The sequence below is a fragment of the Syngnathus acus genome, chromosome 22 (genome assembly GCF_901709675.1).
Source record: "Syngnathus acus chromosome 22, fSynAcu1.2, whole genome shotgun sequence".
Taxonomy (NCBI): Eukaryota; Metazoa; Chordata; class Actinopteri; order Syngnathiformes; family Syngnathidae; genus Syngnathus; species Syngnathus acus.
In genome coordinates, this window is record NC_051106.1 from 726,721 (window position 1) to 739,050 (window position 12,330).

The following is a 12,330-nucleotide window of genomic DNA, read 5'->3' on the forward strand; positions in this document are numbered from 1 at the left end:
TCTCCTTCCTCCGCAACAACATCCTGTCTCGTGTAGATGATGTCATCAGGCCAAATCTCATTTGCATCCGTCCCAATCAGCACGAACCCCGACGACTGGGGAGCTCTTGCACAAATGAGGAGTGAACAGCAAGGTCTAATGAAAAGCAGGAGCGTGGCTGGCTGCATCGTCTTTAGCCTCATTTCACTTCCCTTTTTTTCCAGACAAAGCAAGACATTAATCAAAGAAGCGTGCAGTTTGACCCTTTGACCTAGCTGACTGCCAATCTCGAATCACCCCGAGCTTAAAAAAGGATTCGGGCAATTCTGCCATTGGGCGAACAAAATGTAGCCCAAAATATGACAAGTTGGAAGCTGATATGCTTTCTCTTCTCTTTTGACTTAATGTTTTTCTTTCCACTTGGACTTGAAAGAGTTGAGGTGAAAAGCTCGAGTTGTTGTTTTCCCGTCGTGACTCGTCAGAGGGCGCCGCTGCCTCCACGCCCATGGAGCGCGTGCACGCGATCGTATTTAAAGGCTCCGGTCAGCCGCTCTTGTTCAATTTCTTCATCCTCATCCAGGATTTCGGATTTGCTTGGATTCCAACCTAGGCGGTCAGCGTTGGCAACTGGTCATTTTTTGCCGTGGTGCGATTGCGTTTGCGTGGTGTCGGGCCCACGGCCCATTTGTATCTCGTTTGCATGAGCGGCGCCTCATTAGCATAAGCGTCGAATTGTTGCATTTGCGCCCCTGTGCAGTAAGTTTGACGACTCTTTTTTATTTGCTTGTCTTCCAGGCGGCGGCGTCGGTGCGCTCATGTCTGCGCTCCTTTTCAGCGGTACCGGCTGGCACCCACTCGTCTCCACTCGAGCGTGATTCTACTGCGGCTCTGTCTCTGTCGAGCGTTCAATTCTTCTTCTCGAGTGCCCTCCTTAGTTTGGGCAGAGTCGGGCTCTGTTGTTCCCCGTTTACCCTTAATTTCCGACTCGACCATGTTCTGTTCTGCGACGTCCTCGTTCTTGTTCCACCCTTTCAATTCTGTAGTTTTAACACTATTTTTTTCTCCAATTTCACCCGATACTTTTCCTCTCTTCTACTGTACTCTAACACTTTTGTATTGGAGTCCACTCGATTGCACTCGATTCCGTGCGACCCGTATCCGCACTCGTCCAACTCTAGCCTCCATTTCCACTTTGTTCTGCAGGACTCCGTAGCATTCTGTGTTATTTTTCTATGTCCTTCCATGATGCTGCTCATCGCCGTTTTACTTGACTCTCTGTTCTATTGGTCTGGAGTCGACTCATCTCTGTTCGCTCCTCTTCTCCCCTTCCCACTCGTGTCCTTCGTTTGCCTCCATCCTGTTGATGTGTATTGCGATGATGTTTTGAATTCTTTCCTCTCTTCTTGCAGGTGTACTCTTCCTGGTGTCATGGCGGTCCTGCGAAAGCTCGGGTGCGTCCTCACATTTTTTGCTCGTGGCCCTCAAGCTTGTTTCGGTGTCGTGTGAAGTTGCTGTGTTTCTGCCGGTCGCTTAGCAGCGCGTGCGCTTACCTGCGGCACCCGTGCCGCCGACCTAGACCCGACGGCGATGGTGGGCGGCATCCCGCTGCGGTGCCCGCCCCACTGTGCGCAACGCAGACTCTCTGTCTTCGGCACCACCGTGTACGCCGCCGTCTCATCCATTTGCGGCGCTGCGCTGCACAGGTAAAAAGGATTTAAGCCTCGCAGTCCCACCTGCCCACGTGCCTCGACCTCACCTCCCGTTTCGCAACACGACATGTTTGTCTGCAGCAGCGCTGTGGGACACACCGGTGGCGAGGTTCTGCTCAGCCGTCTGCCAGGACAGCAGCACTATGTGGGCACCCTGGCCAATGGTGTCCAGTCGCAGGCCCTGTCGCGCTGGAGCGCCTCCTTTACCCTCCAAGGTAGGGTACGAGGGTACGGCTAGCGCCGGCGAGCATGAGCGCTCACCGGGCCAGGTAGGACTCACAAGGGACTCTTTCCACTGTGACCCAGGGCTCCAGGACCAAAGACCGCAGGAGCTAATCCGGGACTCGGGCACCAATTCCAGGCCAGCCAAGAAAGCCGCCAAGAAGATGTCTGTGAAAAAAGTTGGAAATAAAGGTAACCTTGTCCTATCCGTTGTTTTATTTTTTTTGGTCCTGTTCTATCCCATGCCATCTTGCCTCTTCCCTCTCTGGACCTGCCTCGCTCTGCCCTGTGCTATCTAATGTGTGCCAGTCCGCTCTGCCCCATCCCTCCCAGTGCTGTCACTTCCCTGCACCTCCCTCGCCTCGCCTTCCCCGCCCTGTTCATCCTTTCTGGCAGCCATTTCCACGGCATTCTGTCCCGTCCTTTTCTGCCAGACTGTCAGATGGACATTGGGCTGGTGATTGACAGCAGCTCCAATTTGGGGCAGCGGCGCTTCAACCTCCAAAAGAACTTTGTCGCCAAGCTGGTGGCCATGTTGAAAGTTGGAGTCGACGGACCCCATGTGGGCCTCGTTCAGGCCAGGTCACGCACGCGCCAGTCGCTTCAGCAACCCTTGAGCTCAGAGCTACGAGTTAATGTGTGTGTGCATGTGCGTGTAGTGACCTTCCTAGGACAGAATTCCTGCTCAGCAACTACACACAACCCAAAGAGCTTCAGTTTGCCATCAAGGCGCTTGCACACCTGGGAGGGAACACCAACACAGGTACTCACACAAGCAGGGTGACTCGCTGTAGCGGGACTTTGGCTGGATGGTTCCGCAAAAGTCTCCAAGAAAGCCGCGTGTTTGTGTGGCACTCCCGCAGGCAAGGCCATCACGCACACGGCAGAGATGCTGTTCACGCAGCGGAGCGGCGCCAGACGCGGTCGCCCTCGCGTCATGCTTGTGCTGATCGACGGCTGGCCGTCAGACGAGCTGCAGCCGGCAGCGACGGCAGCCCGCCACGCGGGCATCAATGTCTTCCTGGCCACCGTCACCCAGCCCACGGCCGACGAGCTTCCCACCGTGCCTGATCGCGACTTTGCCAAGAAGGTCGGTGGGCTGGCCCGTGTTTATCACAGTCATGTGTTTGACCCGCGTTTGTTCGCTTCAGGCGGTGTGCAAAGACAACGGCTTCTTCAGCTACCAGATGTCCAGCTGGTTTGGTACCACCAAACACGTCAAACCTCTGGCGCAGAGACTCTGTTCGCCGGACGGCCTTCTGTGCAGTATGCGATTTGATGGTGCCACCACAACACAGCAGAAATGCACTCGTACACCATCCAAATGCCCGCCGTCGTGTGTTTTGCCACAGGTCGTACGTGTTATAATTCGGTCAACGTGGGCTTCTTGATCGACGGCTCCTCCAGCGTGGGTGATCCCAACTTCCGCACGCTCCTGGACTTTTTGGCGGCCATCGCCACCAAGTTTGACATCTCCGATATGGGTGCTCGCGTGGGTGAGCGTGCCATCTTATGTTGCCACTGTGCCAAACTTGAGTCTCCTGATATCTCCGTGGCCTTTTCACATGCTTTTCTTGTGTGTGTCTGCAATGTCACAACCAGGCGCCGTTCAGTTCACGTATGACCAGCGTCTGGAGTTTGGCCTTAGAGAGCACGACAGCAAAGATGGCGTCCTGGGTGCCCTGAGGGCCATCCCCTACATGAGCGGCGGCACGGCCACCGGGAGCGCCATCACCTTCGCCGCGCAAAACCTCTTCAGGTGACGCTCGCCATCACTGGCGCTCCGATTCCAACGTGAATTGATTCTCTCGTAACAGGCCGACGGCAGTCGGACGTAACTTCCTGATTGTGGTGACTGACGGCCAATCGTATGACAGCGTAGACGGGCCCGCACTGGCGGCGCAGAATCAAGGTGTGCCCATGTGGCAGTTTTCATTATATTATTGGGAAAGATTCTGCAGTACCAATATGGACAGTTTTCCTTGAAATTTGTTACCGTAATAATTTTCTTAGAAATGGAGAACTTTTCAATAAATAGGACTTATTAGTGGCGCCACGGCGGCGCGCAGGTTAGCATGTTGTATTTTGCGGGGGCTCATTTGTGTCATGTCTTTAAAGCAGTGGTTCTTAACCTGGGTTCGATCAAACCCTAGGGGTTCGGTGAGTCGGTCTCAGGGATTCGGCAGAGCCTCCACTGCGGCGGTCCAAACACACCTGATTTATCGTGTAAATTCGTGATGACGCATAACTGAACTGGTCTCGCAAAGGCAACAGTAGAAGTCACACTGATTTGCAGGAATGTAATTTGTTGTGAGTTCATGCAGTTTGTTGGTGATGTTCATGCACGACTCATTTTGTGCACCAGTAAAACACATCTATATCATGAGTTTGAAAAAAATAATTTTATTTTTCACTAAAAAGGGGTTTGGTGAATGCGCATATGAAGCTGGTGGGATTCGGTACCTCTAACAAGGTTAAGAACCACTGCTTTAAAGTGATTAGTTGATTTTTTTCACCAGTGTGCTGTTTGTCACTTTTGCTCCGCCCATGAAAGGCATCAGCATGTTTTCAGTGGGCGTGGCCTGGGCGCCCATGGACGACCTGCGCGCGATGGCGTCGGAGCCCAAAGACGAGCACGTCTTTTTCAGCCAACACTTCGATGGCCTGGAGGAGCTCGTCGACAATGTCGTCCGTGTAATTTGTCACGACTTTGACGTCAACAATTGAAACATATAATACGGACGCTATAACGTCATCGCCAAGTCACCACGCGTAGTTAAGTGAACTCTCCTGATTGCCATGTAGAACTTTTCTTAGGCGCTTATTCATATTCTTAACTGCAACAAAGTGTACACGTAAGTGCTTCCAGTCAAATGCTCTCTCGGGTTCCAATGATTTTCGCTTTGTAAAGCGACATTTTCGAAACCATCATGAGCCCTCTCTGCATTGAAATTGGTCGTGCGCGCATCTTGAGGCTACTAACAGCAGAAGTTGAGTCTAATTTGTTTCGTGTAGTCTTTTAAAGGCATTGAGTTTTGTAATATTTATTCCATCCATCCATTTTCTATACTGCTTTTTCCCACGGGTGTCGCAGGCGTGCTGGAGGCTATCCCAGGCAGTAGGCGGGGGACACCCTGAACCGGTTCCCAGCCAATGGCAGGGCACAGAGAGACGAACAACCATCCGCACTTGCACTCACACCTAGGGGCAATTTGGACTGCTCAATTGGCCTACCAAGTATGTTTTGGGGATGTGGGAAGAAACCGCAGTGCCCGGAGAAAACACATGCGGGCACGGGGAGAACATGCAAACACCACACAGGGAGGGCCGGAGGTGGAATCAAACCCGCACCCCAGTGGCGTAGCCAGGAATTTTTCCAGTAGGGGCGCGCGCCCACAGGAAAAAAAATCGAACATCACCCACGCCGTTCGCTGATCGCTAAAACAACATCCGGGTCCGGGAGGCAAACGGTGAATGGATAACATCGCGCACATAGAATAGCGCAAGCACATTCGCGCAAGACCGAAAGAAAAAAACGGCATGAAAATGAAGAATCGAAAAAGCTCGATTTTTTTTTCAACCCGGGGCGCAGGGAGTCCTAACCGGTGCGCCGCCCCGGCTTGGCTACGCCACTGCCGCACCCTCCTAACTGTGAGGTGAACGTGCTGACCAATTTTTGTAACAAATTTATTAGAAGCTGTTTTCAAGAAAACTGGTTCTTTAAAATGTGGTTATATTTTGAAAGACTTTAAAGCCCACGTATCATGGTAATAAATTCTACAGTTTTACGTTGTACTCATTCAGTTGTGGTCTATATAAAGTGGAACAGAGATGCTTTTGTCTGAATTTTTCATTTTGATAGGATCACCTCTTTTCTTCTTCTGAGGTGCGGCTCAGAGCAAGCCGTTTTGGTGCGGTCTTTTTGCATTTAGCAAATGAGATATTTCACACGCCACTCCCTCCATGCCACAAGATACGCGCCTCACTTTCCGGTCAACATATTTGTAGTTTTTAGCCGAAGTAGTGTTTACTTGTGCCGCAAACGTTTGAATTGATTAAAAGATGTCAACGGAAGAAGACTTGTCCATACATACATAACACGTAATACGTAATAAATCCTCTCACAATATTTATGAACACGTCTTGTAAACAAGCACTGCAATCAAGCTGCTGCTAGCGCTAGCATTAAGCTAACGAATGCATTTAAAACATTATTGTGTCCCCCAAGAATAAAACAGCATCTTCGATGCAATTCATCTGATACAACTACTCAAAATATACCCACAAGAAGTGAAAACATAGAGCACACAGCCCCAAAATTAGCAGAAAGACTGACGGAAATGGTATGAAAAAGAGTGCAGACACAATATTATCAGAGTCGAGTCAGCTTTATTGTCAATTCCTTCGTGCTAAGACACACAAAGAAACCGAAATTTCGTTCCCCCTATCCCACGGTGACGAGACACAGTACACGATTAACATACAAGTAAACAACGGGGGAGAGAGTTCAGGACCCAACAGCCTGGAGATCACAAACTTCGCCAGTGTCGAGCAGTGCTAGCATCCCACAACAGAGTCCCGGCACCATTCGTCACGGATGTAGACGCACAGTCCACCTCCTCGCGATGTTCCCCCTCGTACAATGGCCCGGTCCGCCCGATAGCACGCCATCCGCTCCAGATGCACAGCAGTTACGCACTGTCCGGTCCGTAGAACTCAGCAGGCATGTTGATGTCCAGCGATCGAACGTTCGCCAGAAGAATGGAAGGCACGGCCGGGCGAGCTGGGTTGGCCGCCAGCCTGGCCCGGATGCCAACCGGGGAGGAATAGCAGGCGAGTCCGGCGACGCTCCAGGACGGAGCAGACCGAGCGCCTTTAATATTAAAGTGAAATACAGTTTAGTATTTTTGTTTCATCTCAAACTTACCGCTTTGTGTCCATCGTTTCCATAGATTAAAGGAACTGAACCATCAACGAAACAAAAGTCTTTCGGCGAATGTTTCTCTATACTGACAAAAGATTTCCGAAACACTCGTCCTGGAACAAGCAGGATTTTGCCCACATACGTGGAAACACTGCTTGAAAAATGAAATTTGACCAGGTACTTTTTTGAGGTTCTGATGTTGGGGGACGGTGCAATGATTTGTGTGAATTGATGCATCCAACAACAGAACATTTTGATCTCTCCACTTCGGCATCCTTGAGTTGTTTGGACTACAAAAGTCTCTCCGAGTAATAAAGATGGCGTATTTGCGAAACTGTTTGGCAACACCCATTACCAACCTTGTTTGGTTTGTCCCACCCCAACGGATCTGATGTAATAGATAAAAATACGTAATATAAAATGGAGAAATCTGAACGGACTAAAAAATAGCCACACAAACAGATCATAAAAGTATCTCTGCAGCACCTGGAGGGATATATTACACTTTTCTACAGTCCTGGAGACTCCAAATACACAAGAAAATTATTTTAAAAGCAAAAATAGTCGATTTTCCCTGATATGTCTCCTTTAAGTTAGATGATATAAAAGTGCTTTGATGCAAGTCTTTAAAAATTCTAGTCCCAGCAAAAACAAAGGAACGTCAATTTAAAATGGTCAATGATATTTACCCAAGTAAAGAGAACATTTGAATTGGATGTAGGTATTTGTGTTTTTTTTGTGGAACGTAAATTGAAGATTTAGATCTTTAGACCTAGGTCTTTACTTTTGGTGTGAGTCTGTACAAAGTTTCCCACTGAGCCATAGTGGCTCAATCAAAATATGATCATATTTTGAAATATTAAACTCTAAACCAGCTGTGAGTTGTATAAATAATGTACAGAAGTTGTATTGCTTCGTTTTAAACAACCATTGACAGTGTAAGCTGTGGTTATTTTTGTAACCAGATTTAGACGCGTCTATAATTAGTTATTCCATAGCCCTAATATAGACGACAAAATTAAATCCATCAACTATGAAATATTAAACCCTAACCCAGCTGTAAGTTGTATAAATACAGTACAGAAGTGTATTGCTTCGTTTAATCAACCATTAATCCGTCTAAAAGTGTGGTTATTTTTGTAGCCCGTCCATACCGGTTATTCCATAGACCTAATATAGACGACAAAATTAAATCCATCAAATATGAAATATTAAACTCTCAACCAGCTGTAAGTTGTACAGGGTCCGGCAAAATGATCCAACACATTTATGGGTTTAAAAAAGCACAAATAAAGTAAAGAAACTATATATATATATATATATATATATATATATATATATACCGTTTTTTTCCATGTATAATGCGCGAAATTTAACTACCGTTTTTTTCCGTGTATAATACGCAAAACTAATTTATTGTCCTAAAATCTGGGTGCGCATTATACATGGGTACAAATTTTTTTAATTTTTATTTATTTTTTATTTTATTTTTTAAGAAAATCATGGTACTGGTACGAGTATTGATTTATGTATTGTTCTCTTCTTGTCATGTTGTGAAAGAATGTGGGTTGAATAAATACCGAAAGAACAATAGTGTGTTTGTACTGTGCTCTGGTCATTTCGTCAAAGAAGGGATAATAGTCCTCTTCTCTTCTTGACTGACACTGACCGTGATAGTTTAATACAATCAGCAAATAACAAAATGCGTATTACAGGTAATATTTTATTTCACAACACTTTGCCTTGTTCCTTTCGTCTCTGCTGTTCACTTCAAACACGCTCCATACGAACGCAATGCTCTCGTATCAGACGCTTGCTCAATCACCTGCTCGTTTGCTGTCACAATGTACCCTACACAAATCCGAAACATTTGTTGCGGCTCCGAGTCACGACGAGGGGCAAGTTTTGGTTTCCAAGGGTGTTTTATTCCTCTTCAACGTCTCTCCATACAGAGCCGCCTTTTTCACATGTCCGCACGTCACTTTCCTCTCTTTTTCATCTGATCGCGGTGGTGCCTTTACGGGCAGCGGAGAAAATCAACGCCAAAAAAAAAATACATCCAGCCTAGTTAAGACCATACCAAAGACTATAAAAATGGGACCCATTGCCTCCCTGCGTGTGTGACGATCATTGGGACTTAAAAAAAAAAAAAAAAAAAAAGAAATTGGGTGCGTATTATACATGGGTACAGGCTTTTTTCCAGCATCAACATGCCATTTTTAGGGTGCGTATTATACATGGGGGCGCATTATACACGGAAAAAAAACGGTAATTTATTGTCCTAAAATCTTGGGTGCGTATTATACATGGGTACAACAATTTTTGAAGAAATTCTCCCTCGAAATAAAACTTGAAATCACCTTTCTTGTTGTTTGTTGTCAATCGCGCAGCGCATTCAGCCATCCTGCCCAACACAGTCAGTAAAATTCATAATTGACGACACATCGTTTGATGCGATGGTGCAATCCTTGATGGTGTGTTATTGTCAAATATTGTTTGTTTTATATATCACACGGATATCATACGGAGGCCGCCATGACAGTATGCGCAGAACGGATGCGCAAGACACGTCAATCGCGCATCGCATTCAGCCATCCTGCCCAACACACTTAGTCAGTAAAATTCATAATTGATGACACATCGTTTGATGGGATGATGCAATCCTTGATGGTGTGTTATTGTGTGAAGGCAATGGCCTTCACAGTGAGCCAGGGCTGTGGACTCGGACTCGGGGACTCGGACTCGGTCATTTTTTTGCCGGACTCGGACTCGGTGCTGATTTTGACCGAGTCCACCGAGTCCGACAATAAAAAAAATACGTTCAATTTTATTTTCATCATGCTGCTGAGAATGCGCGTAGGAATACTGTCCACAGCCCTGCTTACGATCAAGTTTGAAAAGAACTTGACAGCATTGAGCGCCGCCGGCGTTTGTCGGCCGCCACCTCGCCAACCGGTCAAACGCGCATGCGCGTGAGGGGAAATCCCGCAAAGGAGGAGGGACAAACAGAGCGATTGGTTTTGCTGGCTTTTTAATGAATGGCGACTGTGACTACGGGGGCCCATTAGGTCCAGAAAAGCTGACAAGACGCTTGCCAAAATGGCAAGGAAAAAATGCACAGCTAAACGAATATATGACGATGAACACAGGACGTTTTTAACAGAGTTAAAGTTGTTTTTTGTTGAACGCTATGGCAAGCCATTCTGCCTGATATGTCGGACGTCATTGGCGCATTTAAAAGCTTCAAATGGTCAGCGCCACTTCAGCTCACTTCATGCCAATATCGATAAGGACTTTGCAAAAGGGACTGAATTTCGCAAGCACAAGTTTGGAGACTTTGAAAGTCAGGCAGAAAATAGGTACAGTTTTTCAAAAAAATTACGAAGCACTCAGAGACTGTCACACTTGCATTGTTTCAACTGGCTTGGAACATGCACGGGCTAAAAAGCCATACAATGAAGTGGAGTTCGTTAAAATATGCCTCAGTGACGTTATTGAATTTTATTTTCATCATGCTGCTGAGAATGCGCGTAGGAATACTGTCCACAGCCCTGCTTGCTTGTTATGAAGACAAATTTAGTTGTTGCGTGCGCGCCCGCGCCTGCCTGCCTGCGTGCGTGCACGTACAAGACCCACAATGCCCCGCGCGCAGCCAAGATGGAAGAACCCGGGAGTAGCGAGAGAACAATGTTTTGCCTCTAGATTTGGGGGGGAAACGGAGCGTAAGTTACGATCAATGCGGCCACGTTGAGTTGCACTTAGGCTAATGTTTACATTATGTACCAATGTCAAGGACGATTATGTCACCCAGCTTATATCATTGATGTGTTTCGATAGTTGTGGGGATATCATTGATGTGTTTCGATAGTTGTGGGGTCGTCACTAATTATTTGTGTTTAGATAGATGTCTGAGCTATAATGGTGTAATTAATGATTAAAACTTGAAAGTATCTGTTTATTGTATTCGTTTATATGTTTAATAAAGACAAAGCCATCACAAAACTGTTGTAATTATTTAGATTTTGATCTAAATTAGCCTTGAATAAAGACTAAGCAGTCACATGAATTAACAGAAAAAAATGGACAGCCGGACTCGGACTCGTGGTCAAGAGGCCGGACCCGGACTCGGTGCAAAAATCCGACCGAGTCCACAGCCCTGCTTCACACATATGTTTGTTTTTTAATCTCCATCGCAGACCCCATATATCATATGGAGGCCGCCATTACAGATGCGCAGAACGGATGCGCAAGACACGTCAGCTATATAAAGAGCGAGAGTTCAGTTTTCTTCCTATTAGTTTCAATTCACAGTTTAATTAGCAGTTTCAATCAGCAAATAACAAAATGCGTATTACAGGTAATATTTTATTTCACAACACTTTGCCTTGTTCCTTTCTTCTCTGCTGTTCACTTCAAACACGCTCCATACGAACACAATGCTCTCGTATCAGACGTTTGCTCGATCACCTGCTCGTTTGCGGAGACGAAACAGAAAGAGCTTAGAATTGATAGAAAATGTAACTGAAACGCTCTCCATTAGTTCTCCTCACGAGTAAAGCAATTACTGGTTGTCTTCTCTTTGTTTCAGTGTGTAAATAAATGTCTGATGGTGCTTCGACCTGACAGCTTCATGTTCGAAATGTGCGACTGACATGACATACTACATCAAGGAAAAACAATTTATACAATTGTAGTCGTTTTCTTCATATTCATATTTCTTAATAATCCCAAGGTCTACAATGGTTGGTGCCCGATGTCCATGGAGTTCATCTTTGTAGAAGTCGTTGGGGACACGCACAAAGAGGCCATGGATGATAAAAGAAGGACAACAATGGTTTGAAAATTAAAACAAGCTCCAGCGCTGGCTGCGTGGCAGAGGGGGCTGTCAAAAGCCCACAAGAGTGTGATGTTTATTTTGTTTCCCCCTTGTGTTTTGCCAAGCAGGTTGTTTTGTTCATTTGATATGTCCCACATAAAAAGTATGTATATATTTACATTACAACTTAGTAGTTTTGTTCTCTATTGAAATAGCCCCCATTTCTTAATGTTGTATGTATATTTTTTTAATGTTTTAAATGTGATATGATTAAAAACATTGCACATTCATGTTTGTGATGGTTGGATAATGTTCGAAAATGGTTTTTATTTAGATTCAATTACATTTAGGTTAATTTTAACACCAAAAGGTGTATTTATATACACAGCCAACATACGTATGACTGTTACTGAAATCTATTTAAAAAAAAACAAAAAAAAACACCAAGGTAAGGATCACAATTCAAATGCATTTTCACAACATCCTGGACCTACACAAAGGTAAGATCACAGGTTAAAGGTATTAAAGAGAACCTTATTTAATGTTGAATAGATGTCGACGTTCAAATGATCACTAATAGCTATTAGCAATAATAGCTATTAGCGGTCATTGGAACGTCTGTGCAATAGACGTCAAAGAACCTTTCATGTTAGGTCTATGTGTTATAGTTGTGTTTTAGA

General features: G+C 45.9%; 1 protein-coding gene across 7 annotated transcripts; it reads left to right on the plus strand.

Moving 5' to 3' along the window:
* The first annotated feature begins 95 nt into the window (after positions 1-95).
* coch (coagulation factor C homolog, cochlin (Limulus polyphemus)) lies at positions 96-5,201 on the plus strand. 7 transcript variants are annotated; one of them, XM_037242363.1, is made up of 14 exons: positions 96-592; positions 775-816; positions 1,389-1,430; positions 1,514-1,682; positions 1,773-1,903; positions 1,995-2,102; positions 2,345-2,492; positions 2,570-2,673; positions 2,747-3,000; positions 3,062-3,191; positions 3,263-3,406; positions 3,513-3,669; positions 3,728-3,822; positions 4,465-5,201. In XM_037242363.1, the coding sequence occupies exons 2-14, from the start codon at positions 795-797 to the stop codon at positions 4,635-4,637; spliced, it is 1,677 nt and encodes a 558-aa protein (XP_037098258.1). In that variant the 5' UTR covers positions 96-592; positions 775-794; the 3' UTR covers positions 4,638-5,201. The 7 variants fall into 7 exon arrangements, with proteins under 7 accessions (XP_037098258.1, XP_037098257.1, XP_037098255.1 ...); XM_037242362.1 differs by having other exon boundaries at positions 97-592; positions 1,517-1,682; positions 1,770-1,903; XM_037242360.1 differs by having other exon boundaries at positions 98-592; positions 1,770-1,903.
* Positions 5,202-12,330: the final 7,129 nt, after the last annotated feature.